Raw genomic sequence first — 20,351 nt, forward strand, 5'->3', positions numbered from 1 at the left:
ATTATTATATACCGATTCTTAAACCGACAACCAAAACAAACACTATTCAGTTGTTGTTCAATTTCTATTTATTCTTTTAATTTTTTGAGAGTAAATATACCAATCAACAAGTATTTCATTGAGCATATCTTTGTAATTATCTCGTTGGATTGGTTATAAAAGGTCTTTTTGCTTTTCCCCCAAGAATAAATAAATAGTGGTGTCATGGTGTGGAGCATGGACCGCCCTCACCAATGACATGGCTTGTGCACTTGTGTCCTCCTCCGCCCTCAAGTTTTGTGATGTGGTTTGTGGTGAAAGACATAATTTAGGATGGAGAGCGTGATATATTGATTTGTCCTGTTGGCTTTAATATTTGAAAATAATCTCATTTAATAAATACATATTGAGACCATGTGATTGTGAGAATGTATTTGATGGTTAGTAATGGTCGTGCCTTGGAGATAAGCGCTAATGTGAGAGTCTGTTTTGGCAAAAAGATGTGTGATGGTTGGGAGTTACCTAAAGCACATGCTACAATTTATTAATATACGATAGTAATATATTGAATTCATTTAAAGATAGCACTAAGAGTTTTGTGTAAGAATTATAGGTATGTGCAGATATATATGTTGTATTTTTAGTTAGTAATATATTGAATTCATTTAAAGATAGCACTAAGAGTTTTGTGTAAGAATTATAGGTATGTGCAGATATATATGTTGTATTTTAAGTTGGTTAGCTATGCTAAGATAAATCAATATATTATGACTTTTAGTTGTTTAATCTACATTTATTGCAAATATGTAGTACATACATGGGAGTTCATTTTGTCTTTTGTGCTAACATATTCTAATAATATTCCATTTTTATACCGTAACAATGCTAAAGTTGAAAGCTAATATGGTATAGACTCCTGATATTGTTCTGTGTTAGTAATGTCAATATATCTGTCTTGGTTAATTATCTTATTAATGTCATGCAAGTAGATGTGCTGATCAGGTCAACCCGACCCTAATAAGAGTTAGTCGGGTCGGGCTAATTGGGTTTTTATAAGTTGATACTTTCACAACCCGACATTATTAAGTAATCGGATTTTCAGATTAATCAGTATCTGGGTTATTCTGGATGGCTTAAATTCCATTATGGGTTTGACTTTGTAAAAAATCCAATAACATGTCTAAAACTTGAAAATTTTTCTAACAATTGTTATAAAAAATAAAATAATTGGCTTTAGACTTGTGTCTAGTAGACCAAAATAATCGCCCACACCATAACGGATAATACACCACTCGGCTAATGTCTCGATTGTTGTTTATGCCCAACGCTCATCCACAACGTTCACGACAACGCTCCGTAACAGGCGTTATGGGCGTTCTGGAGTGCTAGACGCTCAACGACCTTTTTTCATTATAATAAATTGTCTAATTAACGAATAATGCGATCAATCAAATAATTATTTAACAATAATTAATATACTCGTGATTATTTTTTTTGAGAAAAGAATTTTTTTAATTTTAGTTTATAATTATTCTACGGGAAATTGATCAAAATACACTTTTTTAAAGGTTTCAAACAAAATACACTTTTTAAAAAAATTTGTCTTTTTACACCATTCAGTAGACGGGATTCTGTCTACCACCTTTATCTGTCGTCGACTACCATTTTTACAAAGTACTAGACTGTTTTTTCGTCGACTACTCAATACAGGTGGTCTACTATATAGTCGACGAAGTTATAAGGCAATAGATGTAACTCTGGTAGACTACCTAAAAAACATTTAAAAGTTAACATTTTAATGTTTTTTAGGTAGTCTACCAGAGTTACATCTACTGCCTTATAACTTCGTCAACTATATAGTAGACCACCTGTATTGAGTAGTCGACGAAAAAACACTCTACTACTTTGTAAAAATGGTAGTCGACGACAGATAAAGGTGGTAGACAGAATCCCGTCTACTGAATGGTGTAAAAAGACAAATTTTTTTAAAAAGTGTATTTTGATAATGACCCTTATTCTACATATAGCAGCATTATTATGAGTTGCGATTATTTATATGTAAAATGTAAAATATTTTAAAACGTGCTAACCATCGTTTCTAACTGATGTAGATAGAAAAAGAAAATATCTTTGAAAAAATTAGGTTTATTGAAATTGAAAAAAAAAAGAAAAAGAAATTATTAAATAACTCTAAAACCCTGAGGCTACAAAAGGTCAAAGTCAGAAAACACCGAAAACAAGCCATCGTTTTGCAGGGCGAAATAACGGCAACGATAACGATGGATGATTCTGATGCTGATTCAAATCAACAACTTACAAACTCCGGTGCTGCTGCTGATTCATCATCACAACCACAACCACCATCATCCATATTCAATTCTTATCAATACTACATTAAAGTTATACGCCAACGTGTTTTGGGCTTACTCCCTTCTGCATTAGTAACCGACTTAAACCTTCCTGAAAAAATCACATTTTTTGACAAGATTACTAATCTATACAAACCAAAAATCGTGCCTTCAACGTCACGTAGAAGTCGTCACACGTGTCTTCCTCTTCCATTTCCTTCACAATCTCTTGAATCTTTCGAGTATGACTCTGATTTATATCTTTTCCTAAAAACCCTAACCCTAAGTTTTTGTACCATTTTGGATTTTGGATGCAAACTCATTCAATGTTAGGTTTATTAAATTGAAGTTTGATTATACACGGAATGAAATCATTGCATGATGAAATATGATTAGGCTAGTAATTTTGATTTGGTTTACTTTGTATTCAGTCTAACTTGTCTCAGTTGGTAGTATAATCCTTAGCTTATGAGAATTTTAGATTCAATTTTGATTTTTACCTTCAAATTCACTGTCTGTATTAGTAGTAAAATGCCGTGTTTTACATAGTATTAACTTAAATTGTACTTGAAATGAAATCATTATGTGCTTAAAATATGCTATATGATCCAGGTTGACACCTGAGGCATCTAGAGTGTATGAAGTTTTAGGAGACATAGTGGAGCATGTATTCTTCAATTTGCATAGTGTTGAGAAGAACTTACAGTTTTGGCAAACAAGAGCAGAGGTTTGTATTCAACTTTACTTGAAAGATAATCGATATATAGCTTGTACTCATCCAATGATTTATATTAAACGGGCCCAATTTTCAGCTCTATCTTAGAATGGTTGACTCATTTTCAGACTCATTTTTTGGCCTTATTACTTGTGTTGTTGAATCAGGGATCGACTTCTCAGAAAGTTTACTTCATGATTTTTGAGAGAGGGCCTCTAGCGTTTCTTGATGGTTCTGGGAAGCTGTTACATGACTACGTTTTTTATGGTACCGGAGTGCAAAATGTTTCGTCTTTAGCGTCTGCACATATATCAGAGAGGATAAGTGTTTTAACTAGCTTAAGAAAGTCTCTAGCTACATTTTTAGCACAGGTTTGCTGTTTTTTTCATCCATATTTGAATATAACTAGATGTTATAATATATTCACATTTATACATTTCTATGAATAATTCAACCATGAAGCATGATCTATGTATATTCTCTATATTAGCCAACTATATAGTGTTTTTAATATAGTGACACACGCTCATATTCGTTTAACTGAAATACTTATACCGATTGTGAAATAGTATACATTAAGGTTAACTCATTTTGTTTAGTTTTTCTTTTATCGTTTGTTACTCATTAGGTCTATGAGGAAGTTGACCAAATTGCTGAGCAGATTGTAAAGGAGCCCGAGAAGTCATTGGCTCCATTACTAGGAACCATAAATGGTTTATTTCTAAAGCTGGAAGCAACAATCGGCCATGTCAGTGCAGCTCGTCAGGTGATTATCGTGACTTGTTATAATCGGATGAACATATTATGCTATGTATTTATTTTGAGAGTTCAACGATTTTCAGTAATCAGTTTCACACTATCTAGTTACTGTAACTAATGTAATTATAAATGGTAGAATAAAAATACACAATTACCCCTTCCACAATCCTAATTTCAAAGACTTTTACTCCCATTTTTTAACGACTATCTGTTTCATTCACTCATTTCATAAATGATTAGGTGATTTTTGTAGCTTTATATAGCAAAAGAATATCCAAATTCTATTAAACATGATGAGTCATCAATTGAACTTACAATTATAATTTGTAGGTTGGTTCGTCTGTTGATGGGAGCTATTCATCACCTTTACTGTTTGAAAAACTGCCCGACATAAACCAAGAAGGGTCTCAGTGGACCGATTGTGCGATTAGAGACGCCATCAACATGGTTTATTTGAATCTTAACAAGTTAGATGTATACTTATCTCTATTGGTAAGTTTTCGTTAAATTACTTTTTAATCATCACTTAGGTCTTAAAATCTTTTTTCTCATGACTGACTTTTAAATACGGGGTATGATTGTGACTCCTTATGATGGGAAAAAGGAGACTACTTTATAACTTAAAAGGTGTGTTGTTGTATAATAGGTGGCAAAACACCAAAAACCAAGGAAAATGACACAACATTGGATCCGTTACACTATAGGAGCTGTAGGAGTTTCATTGTTTTCATTATGGCTTTTACGCCATAGTAGATTGGCGGGTAGTTCTGACATTGATAATTGGATTATTGAAGCAAAAGACTCTGTAAAGGGCTTTTTGAACGACCATGTTGAGCAACCGGTAATAGTTTTTGTCCGGTTTTTATACTTCTTTAATAACTGAAACCATTGTTGCTGACATATTAATCCATTGCAGCTGATTGCTATAAGAGATGAGCTTTTTGAGACGTTTAGAAAGAGGCATAAGGGAGTGATGGAACTTGAAGAAGTTCAATTAACTTCTAGCTCACTACACAGGTTAGTTGAATAATCAAAGCTTACTTGTGCTTATATGTGTTTGTAGTAGGATTTGTGAAAGGCTTTTGAATCTTAAAATGTGGTTTTTATATACAATTTTATGCAGAATGTTGTTGGCATTCAGTGAGCAGACTAAAGGTCAAAAGTTCCCTGAAAATATATCAGATCAGGACATGCTTGAAATAGTAATGGGCAGGTATATTTGATTATATCTTATGCAAACAAAATTCTTTCTTCTGCCGAATCTTTAAAGTTTTGTAGAGATAAAACATAGTTTTTTGAAATATATTGAGGCATTACGTTTGAGATTTGATAAACAACTTTTGTCAGCTTTTTTTGTAATAAGCTTTGGAAAATTAAGATAGTTGAAGTAGCTTTAGATGAGAAGCTTGAGCTTTTGAAACATAAAATTTACCTAAATACCTTTATTTCATCTCCTTTAGTGCGAATTTAAAATTTTATGCTCCAGCTACTTTGCTAACTATATATAAAAAATGATAATGTTTTGCTCCAAATGTAAGCTCCACCTATAACGCTTCCAAATTTAGCTACTAGGTATACCCTGTATGGTTCTATGTTATTATTCCTAAGGGGTATTGTAGTCTTTTTGACTAATAGGCTTAACTAGTTTGTTAACCCTCGCTTCGCGGCGGGGGCTCTGTTTTGTTGGCCATTCCTTGAAGTTTTGAAGTGGAGTGTTTCGCTAACTGCTTACTAAATTTGATAGGGAAAATGAGGTAGTTTGGGAGGTATTCGGGAACCTTTTTTTTGTAAGTAAATTGAAAAAAGAAGATTGTTGGGTGAAAGAAGTAAAAAATAATTTGAGGGCAAAAGTCAAAAAAAAAAAAAAAAAAAAAAATAATTACTGTAGCTTAAATAGTACCAGACACTGTAGCGTGAATAGTGTCCGGAAACACCGTTCACGTGAATAGTGACCAAAATGGAAAAATTTAAAAAAAAAGTGAAATGGCGATGTTGTCCCTGGTAATATTGATGACTTTTTGTCTAATAGTTAATATAGTAAAGTAATATAGTAATAGTAATATATGTGTGTTTTCAAATTTTTGTAGATACGAGAAGGAGCTTATCAATCCAATCCAGAATCTTCTTGGGGGTGAACTTGCTCGTGCAATGCTTATCCAGGTAAGTACACTTCCACCTTTTTTTTTTTTCTGTATTCCTAATTGGTATTTTTGACTTCTGTGACTTGACACAGCGAAATTTATCCATTGACAGATTCAGAAGCTAAAACTTGACATTGAAACGTGAGTAGAAACATACATTTTTTTTTACACTGTTCAATCATTGCTTATGTCCTGTTATTTATGGTGTTTGTTTCTAATGGTGGTATTTTGAATAGGGCGATGCTTGAGCTCAACCAAATATTGAGGGCAAACGAAATAAATTTTGCGATCCTTGCTGCTTTACCAGCGTTCTTTCTTTCCCTTGTTGTGCTTATGTTAGTACGTGCCTGGTTCAAACAGGTATACTTATACATGATATATCTATATCTTTTTCTCCTTCCAGTTCTTTCATAAGTGATTAATTGGTTCTGATTGGTCACCCTTTGTCAGTTTCTTTTCCTTACTATTTTAACATGCTTTAAAATCATGAATTTTTACTTTTCTTTCTTAATAATTATTTTGTGTGTATAAAAGAAACCAATAAGTTGGGATATGGATAACAAGATATACATGTTTTCACTGTTCACTAAGGATTGCCCTATTTTTCATGTCGAGGCCTTATAAACTTGGCTTCTGAATAACCGGGGCCCTATTATTGTTATTTAGTTACTAATAGGTGTACTAGTTAAATACATCATCATGGTTGTCTTATATTGGCTTATTGAGTACATTTTCCGTTTATCTTATGATTCTTGTGTCTCAGGACACCAGGGCAGAAGGCAAAGGAAGAGTTGCTCGAGTCCAAAGACGACTTTTGATTGTGGAAATTGAGAAAAGGATTTTACAGTTGCAGAATTGTATTGATCAGGGGCAGGTAGATTTTACTACACTTATGACATATGCTGATTCTATTTTATACCTTATGACATATCCTGATTCTATTTTATACTCGAATCAGCAACTTCTACACCAGTTTAAATAAGATGGATGAAAAGTTAAATAAAACTAACATATACCATGTACTACTCTTGAACATCATGCATAGTACTTAAAGTTGAATTGTCAAGTAATAAACCACTACCTCCTACAGAACTCAAAACTGACAATAGTGACAAGATTAATTAAACACCATTTTCATAGTCCAACATTCGAAAGGGTAAACAATGAGGTTTTCCCTGATCATAGTCCAACATTCATATCCTACTAACTAGACGTTGGCTTGTATTTGCAGGAGAAAGATGCTCAATGTATGCATGGATTGATTTTGTATACCTTAGATCGCCTTTATAGAGCATCAGAGAGGCCTGCTAAGGCGACTGGTGAATGGCGGAGGTTAGTCACCATCTTTAATTCACAATATATTTTGTTAACTTTACATAGTATTATTACTCATATAAGATGTAGGGTCAATGGCGGGGATTGTAAGACCGTTTATCTTGCATGTATGTGCAAGGTTTTAATCAATATGGTTGGGTCGATGTTGGAATCGCTTGGTCACATGCCGATTTGATCTTGCAAATAGGCTGTGTTTGACTATTGAACCTTTATCAGTTTGTCATATAATTAAGTAGGTATTTAATGTAAATTACAATATGTGAAAAATATTAGAGCTTTTTTGTTGGATCTTTCGATCTTAATCCCAATCTTTTGACCATTATGAGCTTTTAGCCAGATTGGATTCGAAAGATTGTAATATTGCTAAGGAAAAAAGCGATTCTAGGTTAGATAGTGATTTTGACAAATTTGACGCGGAAGTTCTATAAATTTTTTGCTTGCCATGTGTTCATATCCGATGGTATCGGGATTTCGGCTATATAATCTTCACATATAAAATTGACATGTTACACTTTAATCTCAGAAACATGTAAACATAGCACTCCTAGGAAATATACATGAACACATCACATATATGTACCTATATATAATGTTATGTTTATGTGTTATCCATATCTCTATCATGCACTTCAACCCAACTTATATGAATATTTATATGCATGCATAAATAACACACATGTTTATATTATGTATACTAACAAATGTACTTATTATTTGTAAACTTGGCTGATTGAAGTATATTATTATAAATAGTTTGAGACAGGATATATGTGATTTGGGAAAGCCAAAGCTTGAGACTTCAAAAATGCTCATAGTCACTTCACGTATCGAACGGATGTATGAGTGCTTGCGTCCCTCAGTCAGCCGCTAGTGAATTTTGCTCCTTGCTGGAAATCATTAAATTTTGAGACCATTGATTTCATCATGGGCTAAATGAAAGATGATGAACGTAAAAAGGTTTGAATTCATTACATGGGTACAATTTACTTACTGTTACACACTCGTGTGCTTGAAAATATGATCTTGTGCTCGAGTGTGAGAACAAGTAGCAGATATTTGTCTTCTGATGGGATCAAAATTTTGAGTTTTTGTTGCATATGAACGGTTTTAATGCTTGTGTTGATAAGCTTCTAAATGCACAATTCTTCCAAACAAACTGTATAACTTTGTACAGCTTGAGATTTTTTTTGCAATGGATACAACGCTTATCAAGTGATAAAAAGTTCATTGTGATCATGTTGATCTTTGCATTTCATAATTCACAAAACCAGTTTGTTGATCTTTTCTCTTAAAGAAAACATCTCATAATTTAGGGGACACGATTGGAAACAAAAACTAGTAAACTAGTAATGCACCAGTCAGGCAGTCACTGTTGTAATCTTTGCAATTGTAATTGATCACGGTAGTCATTTAACTTTCTGAAACGAACAACTTTCTCTTGTTAATTGATATTGAACCAATCATTGTTTGGATATTTCAGAAAGACAAAATTGCGTCGTTGGTCCCTCATGTTTGTACCAAACAACTTGATGACCTTTTTCTTTTTTATTGACCTCGTTGACCTCCTTCTTTTATTTTATGGCACGGATGACCCTGAGTGTAACTCCCGTTAATTTTATCTCGTTAAGTCTTATCAAGTGCGCAGCATGCGAATGAGTTAAAACTTGATGCATCTTTAATTAACGGGTTTGCAGATATTCTTTTTTTCTTCATAATGTTTGAGATTGTGTATGTTACTATAGCACATACTTATTACGGAGTAATAAATAATTTTATGGTTTACTATCTTATATTAGTTCAAGATTGCACCACTTAGATATCCAATCCAGTATGAATATGAAAATACACCATCTCATCCCTACGTACGTGGAACAATGAATATGAATATGAATAAGTTCATTTGCACTAAATAATGTCTTTAGAGTGAATTTGGGGGTAAATTACAGCCTATGAAATTAAAAAATGTCTTTAAAGTTAATTTGTAGGTAAATTTACGATATGTGTAATCAAACAATATTTTTAAAGTTAATTTTCAGGTAAATTTACAACATGTGAATTCAATAATGTCATCAGTATATCATACACATAATGTTAGAGACATTATTTTAAAGGAAAATGCTAATAACAACCCTTAGGGTTGTCAATAAGAAATTAAAACATGTAAGATATACTTTTACCTTAATATAAATCAATCACCTCCTAGAAAATAACTACCCTATGTACCATCATTTCTAGTATGTTTTAATTTGTTAATGACAATCCTAAGGGTTGCATTTTCCTATTTTAAATTACAAATTAAATCTTTAAAGTTAATTTATAGGTAGATTTACGATATGTGTAATTAAATAATATTTTTAAAGTTAATTTTAAGGTAAATTTACTACATGTGAATTCAATAATGTCATCAGTATATGACACACGTAATGTTAGACATTATTTTAAATGATGAGCATATGCATTATATCTTTAAGGAAGTTGTAGAATTACCGAAGCAAAAAATATGAATGATTGGTGTCAAAGTATCATCGATATATAGTGTCAAAAATTAAATTGTCAAACTGTGATCAACAAGTACAAACATAAAAATATCAGATTACCTTGTAAAACAAAATTTCTCGACGATATTTCTTTCATCGAGAACGATCATGCATCTCTTTGATAGAGTCATCCTTTAATATTATCTCTATCTACGGAATTTCAAGGGAAATCATTTACATCTATTTTTTATTTTATTTTTTGCATTGAAGGATTAGATCTTGAAAATATGTTAAAAGGTACTTTAAGGTTCTTCCTCATTAGATGATATTTGTTTGTTGTATAATTTTTTTTTTTTTTTAATATGTCTTGCATTTATATACAACGAATATTTATTAAACAGAATGTAGCAATACATAGAATAAATAAGAAATGATTCCAACTAAATTATTAAACTAAAGTCATAATTGTTTGAAAAAATCAAAGTGTAATATAGACTCCATACACTAACTATTTTATAAAGTGTTAGCAATGTAGACGTTTATATTAGGATCTTAGGTCGCTTGCTAACTATCCTAGAGGCAGAATTCACTAGAATAGGGTTAAACCGAGATATGGGTCGTATCGGGATCGAATAGATCAAACCTAGGACAAGAACTAGATTAGATCGACGCCTAAACGATATATTTCGGTGGTATTTGATGTTAGGGTTCGGCAGAGACGAAAACCTGTCGATTAGGGTAAATGGGATGATTAACCTCAACAAAGAAACCTCAACCCGAATATATACTGCATCTCAGACACACTCGGTCGAGTGTGTCTATCAGTCGGTCGACTGAGTAACACAGTCGGTCGAGTGTGTGTACACACTCGGTCGACTGTGTGTGCAGTTTAACTTATTGATTGTTTAACAAATTAAGCACGCACAATCACAAACGTAATCAATAGTCATAAGTAAACATTATTACATAACCGAATGTATTAACCGTAAAGATAATCTACGGCTGGGGATTCATGCACCAACAAACTCCCCCTAAGACCTAGCCGTAGAACATAAAAATTCAGTTATCAATCAGTAAACGTATCTGTCACCCAGTTCTTCAGATAGCAAAGTTTGACAACTCTGCAATACTGTTCAGCCTGCACACGATTTTCTGGGCGATACATCATCCGGTTGTAGTATAAGGTGAACATATCTTCCTCACAGCAGTTCCTTAATCAAACTGGATCCAAAACCCTTATACTATCATTTTCATCTCCTCCATCTTTGTCTAACACAATAACTGAAATGTCCCGTTCTTATTGATTAAAAACGTTGCATATTAATTGATTTCGTTGCGAGGTTTTGACCTCTATATGAGACGTTTTTCAAAGACTGCATTCATTTTTAAAACAAACCATAACCTTTATTTCATAGATAAAGGTTTTAAAAAGCTTTACGTAGATTATCAAATAATGATAATCTAAAATATCCTGTTTACACACGACCATTACATAATGGTTTACAATACAAATATGTTACAACAAAATAAGTTTCTTGAATGCAGTTTTTACACAATATCATACAAGCATGGACTCCAAATCTCGTCCTTATTTAAGTATGCGACAGCGGAAGCTCTTAATAATCACCTGAGAATAAACATGCTTAAAACGTCAACAAAAATGTTGGTGAGTTATAGGTTTAACCTATATATATCAAATCATAATAATAGACCACAAGATTTCATATTTCAATACACATCCCATACATAGAGATAAAAATCATTCATATGGTGAACACCTGGTAACCGACATTAACAAGATGCATATATAATAATATCCCCATCATTCCGGGACACCCTTCGGATATGATATAAATTTCGAAGTACTAAAGCATCCAGTACTTTGGATGGGGCTTGTTAGGCCCGATAGATCTATCTTTAGGATTCGCGTCAATTAGGGTGTCTGTTCCCTAATTCTTAGATTACCAGACTTAATAAAAAGGGGCATATTCGATTTCGATAATTCAACCATAGAATGTAGTTTCACGTACTTGTGTCTATTTTGTAAATCATTTATAAAACCTGCATGTATTCTCATCCCAAAAATATTAGATTTAAAAAGTGGGACTATAACTCACTTTCACAGATTTTTACTTCGTCGGGAAGTAAGACTTGGCCACTGGTTGATTCACGAACCTATAACAATATATACATATATATCAAAGTATGTTCAAAATATATTTACAACACTTTTAATATATTTTGATGTTTTAAGTTTATTAAGTCAGCTGTCCTCGTTAGTAACCTACAACTAGTTGTCCACAGTTAGATGTACAGAAATAAATCGATAAATATTATCTTGAATCAATCCACGACCCAGTGTATACGTATCTCAGTATTGATCACAACTCAAACTATATATATTTTGGAATCAACCTCAACCCTGTATAGCTAACTCCAACATTCACATATAGAGTGTCTATGGTTGTTCCGAAATATATATAGATGTGTCGACATGATAGGTCGAAACATTGTATACGTGTCTATGGTATCTCAAGACTGCATAATATACAATACAAGTTGATTAAGTTATGGTTGGAATAGATTTGTTACCAATTTTCACGTAGCTAAAATGAGAAAAATTATCCAATCTTGTTTTACCCATAACTTCTTCATTTTAAATCCGTTTTGAGTGAATCAAATTGCTATGGTTTCATATTGAACTCTATTTTATGAATCTAAACAGAAAAGTATAGGTTTATAGTCGGAAAAATAAGTTACAAGTCGTTTTTGTAAAGGTAGTCATTTCAGTCGAAAGAACGACGTCTAGATGACCATTTTAGAAAACATACTTCCACTTTGAGTTTAATCATAATTTTTGGATATAGTTTCATGTTCATAATAAAAATCATTTTCTCAGAATAACAACTTTTAAATCAAAGTTTATCATAGTTTTTAATTAACTAACCCAAAACAGCCCGCGGTGTTACTACGACGGCGTAAATCCGGTTTTACGGTGTTTTTCGTGTTTCCAGGTTTTAAATTATTAAGTTAGCATATCATATAGATATAGAACATGTGTTTAGTTGATTTTAAAAGTCAAGTTAGAAGGATTAACTTTTGTTTGCGAACAAGTTTAGAATTAACTAAACTATGTTCTAGTGATTACAAGTTTAAACCTTCGAATAAGATAGCTTTATATGTATGAATCGAATGATGTTATGAACATCATTACTACCTTAATTTCATTGGATAAACCTACTGGAAAAGAGAAAAATGGATCTAGCTTCAATGGATCCTTGGATGGCTCGAAGTTCTTGAAGCAGAATCATGACACGAAAACAAGTTCAAGTAAGATCATCACTTGAAATAAGATTGTTATAGTTATAGAAATTGAACCAAAGTTTGAATATGATTATTACCTTGTATTAGAATGATAACCTACTGTAAGAAACAAAGATTTCTTGAGGTTGGATGATCACCTTACAAGATTGGAAGTGAGCTAGCAAACTTGAAAGTATTCTTGATTTTATGAAACTAGAACTTTTGGAATTTATGAAGAACACTTAGAACTTGAAGATAGAACTTGAGAGAGATCAATTAGATGAAGAAAATTGAAGAATGAAAGTGTTTGTAGGTGTTTTTGGTCGTTGGTGTATGGATTAGATATAAAGGATATGTAATTTTGTTTTCATGTAAATAAGTCATGAATGATTACTCATATTTTTGTAATTTTATGAGATATTTCATGCTAGTTGCCAAATGATGGTTCCCACATGTGTTAGGTGACTCACATGGGCTGCTAAGGGCTGATCATTGGAGTGTATATACCAATAGTACATACATCTAAAAGCTGTGTATTGTACGAGTACGAATACGGGTGCATACGAGTAGAATTGTTGATGAAACTGAACGAGGATGTAATTGTAAGCATTTTTGTTAAGTAGAAGTATTTTGATAAGTGTATTGAAGTCTTTCAAAAGTGTATAAATACATATTAAAACACTACATGTATATACATTTTAACTGAGTCGTTAAGTCATCGTTAGTCGTTACATGTAAGTGTTGTTTTGAAACCTTTAGGTTAACGATCTTGTTAAATGTTGTTAACCCAATGTTTATAATATCAAATGAGATTTTAAATTATTATATTATCATGATATTATCATGTATGAATATCTCTTAATATGATATATATACATTAAATGTCTTTACAACGATAATCGTTACATATATGTCTCGTTTAAAAATCATTAAGTTAGTAGTCTTGTTTTTACATATGTAGTTCATTGTTAATATACTTTATGATATGTTTTCTTATCATAGTATCATGTTAACTATATATATATCCATATATATGTCATCATATAGTTTTTACAAGTTTTAACGTTCGTGAATCACCGATCAACTTGGGTGGTCAATTGTCTATATGAAACATATTTCAATTAATCAAGTCTTAACAAGTTTGATTGATTAACATGTTGGAAACATTTAATCATGTAAATATCAATCTCAATTAATATATATAAACATGGAAAAGTTCGGGTCACTACAATAACCGCTTCCTCCGAGCGTTCATCGTAATACCACCAACGAAAACGAGGACTGAAGTGCTGCGACATCTTCCTCAAGGGAACCTTTCGCATATACTTCACAGGTTGATATTTTACTATCTTCCTTCTTACCCCTGTTTTCCTGTTCGTCCTATAAGAGATCTTCGGAAACTGTGGTCGAAAGCCTACGAAATTAGGCGACTGAAATGATCTTCTTATCTTACGAACCAAAATATCAGGATTTCCAACATAATCCTGATATAACATCCTGAGCCTAGCAACCTGCATAAATTCAAAATACAGTAACGAAGTGAACTCGTGTGCATATTTGATGTAATCTACTCTGTGTTCTTTCTTGATCGCGTAGATATCAAACTCTTTTATATAGGACCATGCTATTATCTTTCCTTTAGCATGTAAACTCTCGCAGTGCTCAATAAACTTCAAAAACTGCGGTTCCACCTTAGGCTTCATAACATACTGCCTAATCCGCATCAAAATCTTCCATTCTTCTTCCAAAACTTCAATCTTTTCTTTGTTGATTTTCACCGGCAAAAACCCTTCCGACAATACACTTTCTTGTTCATTTTGTTCCTTTTCCTTCCACTTTCGGTTCAAAAGTTCATCGTTCATCCCAAAATAATCAGCAAAAGTTGGAAGATCATCATCACACCCTTCATACCGAGGATAAGGCTCAGTTGGCTCATCCTCAATAACTACCTCATCAAAACTGTCATCATTTTCATCAACAGCTTCTGTATCACTCAGATCATCACCAAACTTATGAGCCCCTGAAGTTGAAGCTTCAGTCGAGGCCTTTGATGCAGCGTCAGCAGATTCCTTAGCTTGTCGCTCTAGACGCTCCATCAATTCCTGTTCAGTCTCGGTGAGATCCGGAGGGATCTCCCCTTCTTCTAAATCAGTGTAAACAGTAGTATGATTAAGACGATCCTGCATAGCTAAAAATTCAGATACTGTTATTACTTGAAGTGGAGTTACATACAGTGGGTGATCCTCCGTATAGCCTTTAGCAATCTCGAGAGCCCCGTCCTCCTCTTCTTCTTCACCAAAAGTACCGAAAGGATCTGGTTCTCCATCCTCCTCTTCAACCACAATTTCCTTCTCCCACTCGTTTAACCTTTCAGTCAATTCTTGATTCCGAGTTTGAAGAGTGAAGATTTCACCAGCCTGACTTCCTACATTCTTCTCAAGTTCCTCAATTTTCAACTGTCATCGATCAACTAACTCTCTCAACGCAGACATCTCTGTTTCCGTCTTCTTCTTGTCCTCATCAGCAGCCTTTTGGAATTTAGCAAAATCAGCAGTCAACTAAATCAATCGCCGATTAACTATTCCAGTCAAATCACCTGTAACAACTTCAGTTCGCTGAGAAGTTTGGACTTGTTGAGTAGATGGAGTTTTTGTTGTTGTTGAGTGGGTGGAACTTGAACAGAACCACCAGCATCACCTGTAGCTTGAACTGTTAGAGCAACCTTAGGTTGAGACTTTGTTGTGGAAGATGAACTTTCGTCCTTAACCACAATTTTCAACCGCTTATGTCTCTGTCTAGTTGACACCTTAGGAGCTTCAGCTAACTTTCTTTTAACCAAATTAACTTGACTCTCATCAAGCGCAGTCACATCATCTTCATCAACCAATCGAGGACCAGTTTGCCTTGGCGGTGGCTGATTTACTTCTTCTTCTCCTTCGATAGTAATGTCAGTTTCATCTCCAGAAGTACTATTCTCATGTCAGCAACTTAAACCTTCTGGACACACGTACTTCTCATTAGCCAGATGGCCGATCAACCCCTTCTCTGGAACCACAACCCTGCTCTGCAAAAACCTATTGAAGGAATGATCATTTAAATGATTTTGTTTCAGCTCATCCTCAGGAATTTTCACTAACCCTTGAACTTGCTTCTCTAACATAATCTGAAGAAACCTCGGAAACACCAGATGTATCTTCCTTTTAACATTCAGAACCATTCCATCAAAGATAACTTGAGAAAAGTTAAAATCAGCATTCAAGACCAACGCGACAAACATAGAACTATACTTCGCAGTCATCTCATCAAAACCGCCCTGCATCGGGCTCAAGCACCTCAGAAGAACGTACGTAAAGTATCTGTACTGCCTTGGGAGCTTAGTACGTTTCACAGCCTTGGTTATATCATCAGCATAACCACAACGCTTCAGACACCTTCTTACCTTTAGGACTGGTAAAGAAGTTGGCATATCATCATCATCATCATCCGGGAACCCCAAATCTTCCCTTATAGTCTGAGCAGAAATTTGAACAATGGTATTGTTGACTGAACTTAATATCACCTGCTGATTGTTCTCAATAACCACGCTAGAAAGTTCCCAAAACTTTCTCTGATGAGAATAGTATGGAGTGCACTCAGTAGTAATTGCCTTGAAGATTCTAGATCGCTTCAGAAATGCGATAATTGGACCAAAACCTCCTCTTTGAGCTTCAGTCCCTGTTTCATCAACACAAGCAAGCATGTTTGTATCTTCACATCCAATTAGACCTGGTAACTTTGAAGATAATGGGATCTGTGGTTCATTCACTTCGTCTGACATCTGCTGATGTTCTTGAGACATACTGTGTGACGATCGCTCCAAATCCATATGGACGAACACGTCATTCATCGATTTCATTGCGAGGTATTTGACCTCTATATGACACGTTTTATAAACATTGCATTCATTTGAAAAGGCAACCATAAATGAATACTTAAATCAAAGGTTTTCGACATCTGATGATTTCTACATATAGACAATCACCATAATATAATAGTTTACAACAATACTTCCGTTGACAATGTAGTCAAAATAAGATAGATGGTGATGATTTGGTGAATGCAACGTTTCCTTGAAAAATATGCCATGTAAGACTCCATGCACATAGCTTGTCTAACATATAAGCAAACAGCGGAAGACTTCTAGGGAACATGAGAATAAACATGCTTAAAAGTGTCAACACAAAGGTTGGTGAGTTCATAGTTTTAATGTTGCGCATAATCTGTATATAAAGGTGGATCACAAGATTTCAGTTGTTTCATCCAGAAACGTTTATCAAAATATCCTACGAAATTGAGCACCCTGGTAACTAAACTTTAACGTTATAATAAGTACCCCTGTTTTAACATACATGCAACCAACATGTACAATACACGTAAACCAACGTGTACTAAACTCAAATAGCATACGTCTGTTTTATAGTTCAGGCTAGGGTTTCTAATACCTGGAACAGACGGGGATGTCAAGCCCTATGGATCCATATACTACTACTCGCGCCCACCAGTTCTTATAACTGGCAGTTACTAGTTTCCAAAGCTAAAGAATTTTTGGTTCAAACTCGGTGTAGAATTTAGTATGTACTTGTATCCATTGCATTTAAAATAAAGTGCATGTATTCTCAGCCCAAAAATATAGATTGCAAAAGCAATTAAAAAGGGAGCAATGAAACTCACCTTAGCAGCATATAAAGTCGTTCCCCCAAAATGTGACCGAAACTCGGATTACCAAATAACCGTAGATCTCAACCTAGAGAACATATGTTGGTCAATAAATGTCTATCAAGCTAGGTCAGGTCATAGTGTATCACAATCCTAATGCTCGAGATCGACATACAAAAGTTATCCAAAGTCGTTTCAAAAAGTCAATCTGATTCAATACTATAGTTTTTATAAGGCTTTAAAATATAATAAAATAATCAATTTTGACAATTGTTCAACAAAACAAGACGTGCCTTATATAAGGATTCATTTACTCGGCTAATAATATTCAAAAATCCAATTTATCAATCTTATAAATAAGTTGTTTAAGTATCAATTGCGGATTCAAAAGCAATTCCAATTAACGTCAATCATAATTCAGTTGACCATATCTTTTAATTCGTTCATCGAAATTACGCGATTTCTAAATGAAAAGTTATTGATTTTTCGCCAGATTTCCAAAAACATGCATATCATATACCTTTTATCAGTAATATATGTATTTAATTCGTGATTCATCATAAACTGTCTAATGATAAAAATTAGCATACAAGCATGCATAAATATATATACTCGAGCATTAGACATGGATACACAATTAATATATAAAAGATAAGATATGAATGCTCACGTATCAATATTGTGATTCAATATTGCAGGAAAGTAAGTAGACGCAACAGAGATGATAAACACTAGGTTTGATTTGCCAATAATACCCACGTACATTACCCATAACCTCTATAGCTATAACCCATAATTTCCTTAGATCTATCCAGCTAGAAAACATATTTTGAAAGTGACACGCTCATGACCTCGTCGTAGTATTTTATGTATAAATAATAATACTCATACTACTAATAATAAGATTAATAATAATATTAATCTTTAATAATAATAATAATAATAATAATAATAATAATAATAATAATAATAATAATAATAATAATAATATATTTATAATAATAAATATAATTAATAATATGTTACGGAGTAATATTGTTATATGTATGTGTAAACCGAGCCACAGATCGAGCAATTTATAGTACTTGGCATGTCACTGGTTGCCATGCGATCGCATGGCTTTCCAGGCTTATACCCATGCGATCGCATGGGTGAGTTTTACAGCTCACATTGTTTTAACTTTTTGTTTGTCGACATATTAAATAAATATAAATATAATATATATAATTTATATAATTAATTATATATTATATTAAATTCACGTGCATAGTTGACTTGTAATTTTTGTTCCGATAAGTCGTACGTCATCACTCGACTTATGTCCCGGTTCCAGTTTTTCGAATGTCCTTTCGTACGCTGAGAAAACTTGTATTTTTCGTTTCGTGAGTCGTACCTTTGTCAAAAATTAGACTTAAATTATCCATAAACTATACCACTCGAGATGTAACTTATACATTTGAGTGTTTTGGTCATTTACTTCTATAAATCATCGTCTCGTAGTATATACATATACATATATACATTTTCATTTTGAAATAGTCTTTACTGTAGCAAAGTTACTGTAGCAAATAGTGATTTTCGAAAACACTGTAGCTTTTCGGGTACTGTAGCAATTCAAAAAAAATACTGTAGCAAATTAGTGTTTTACTGGTTCATCTTAAACGTTTTAGTTAACTTATCTAAATATCAATCGAATCAATAATCGAATGTTACTATCGTTTACTAAATAACTTGAAATCATATATATATATATATATATATATATATATATATATATATATATATATATATATATATATATATATATATATATATTGTTCGTAAATCTTCGAGAACAGTCAAAGAATAATTGATTACATGAATATAGTTCCAAAACTTTCGTGACTCAACATTACAGACTTTGCTTATCGTGTCGGAAACGTTATAGATTAAGTTTAAATTTGGTCAGAAATTTCCGGGTCATCACATACTGAATAACTGAAAAACACTCAATACAGTATAATAAATAAGCATTTACCACCATGTATCATGGGGTATCAAATTAATCACATGCATCAGTAAATAATCATGACAAACATATTAACTGATAAACACACAACTACATTGTTCAGAGATCACTGTTTATTATACACCATTGATTCAAGGCTAACAGACTAGCCTTATCAAATTACACATTAAATGTAACTAAACATAAACACACGAAATCACAAACATTAGAGTTATCCTTCAATAACATCCTCTGGGACAGACTTTAGTCTGTAATTTGTGTCCTCAAATAGATCAAGCTCATTAAACAAATGATTTAAAAGAACGGCATAGGGAAATGGTTTTTCCTCATCATTCATGATGTCTCTCATGATATTAATGACAATCTGACTCAAATTCACCTTGATACGTTCCGTGAGACAATACAACAGAACAGCCTCAATACCAGAAAGAAAATCGTCAATTGGATCCCTAAACACCACGTTTCTTTTAATAATCCTCATGTTAGGTATCAAGTCATCCCTAACATCACTATCTCTGATCTCAATTCTATTAGAACCCATTATATAACCTGGTTTAGTAATGTGAGAAGCCACTCCACCAGCGTTAAATT

General features: G+C 33.1%; 1 protein-coding gene across 1 annotated transcript; it reads left to right on the forward strand.

Moving 5' to 3' along the window:
- Nucleotides 1-2,209: 2,209 nt before the first annotated feature.
- Nucleotides 2,210-8,474, forward strand: LOC139862075 (protein DGS1, mitochondrial-like). Its single transcript, XM_071850625.1, has 14 exons — nucleotides 2,210-2,569; nucleotides 2,940-3,054; nucleotides 3,210-3,413; nucleotides 3,671-3,808; nucleotides 4,132-4,293; nucleotides 4,448-4,642; nucleotides 4,718-4,818; nucleotides 4,925-5,014; nucleotides 5,889-5,961; nucleotides 6,055-6,083; nucleotides 6,179-6,302; nucleotides 6,706-6,816; nucleotides 7,174-7,274; nucleotides 8,031-8,474. Exons 1-14 carry the CDS (start codon nucleotides 2,259-2,261, stop codon nucleotides 8,146-8,148), a joined length of 1,872 nt encoding a protein of 623 aa, XP_071706726.1. The 5' UTR covers nucleotides 2,210-2,258; the 3' UTR covers nucleotides 8,149-8,474.
- Nucleotides 8,475-20,351: the final 11,877 nt, after the last annotated feature.

This window comes from Rutidosis leptorrhynchoides, chromosome 8 (assembly GCF_046630445.1).
Source record: "Rutidosis leptorrhynchoides isolate AG116_Rl617_1_P2 chromosome 8, CSIRO_AGI_Rlap_v1, whole genome shotgun sequence".
In the NCBI taxonomy this organism is placed as follows: domain Eukaryota; kingdom Viridiplantae; phylum Streptophyta; class Magnoliopsida; order Asterales; family Asteraceae; genus Rutidosis; species Rutidosis leptorrhynchoides.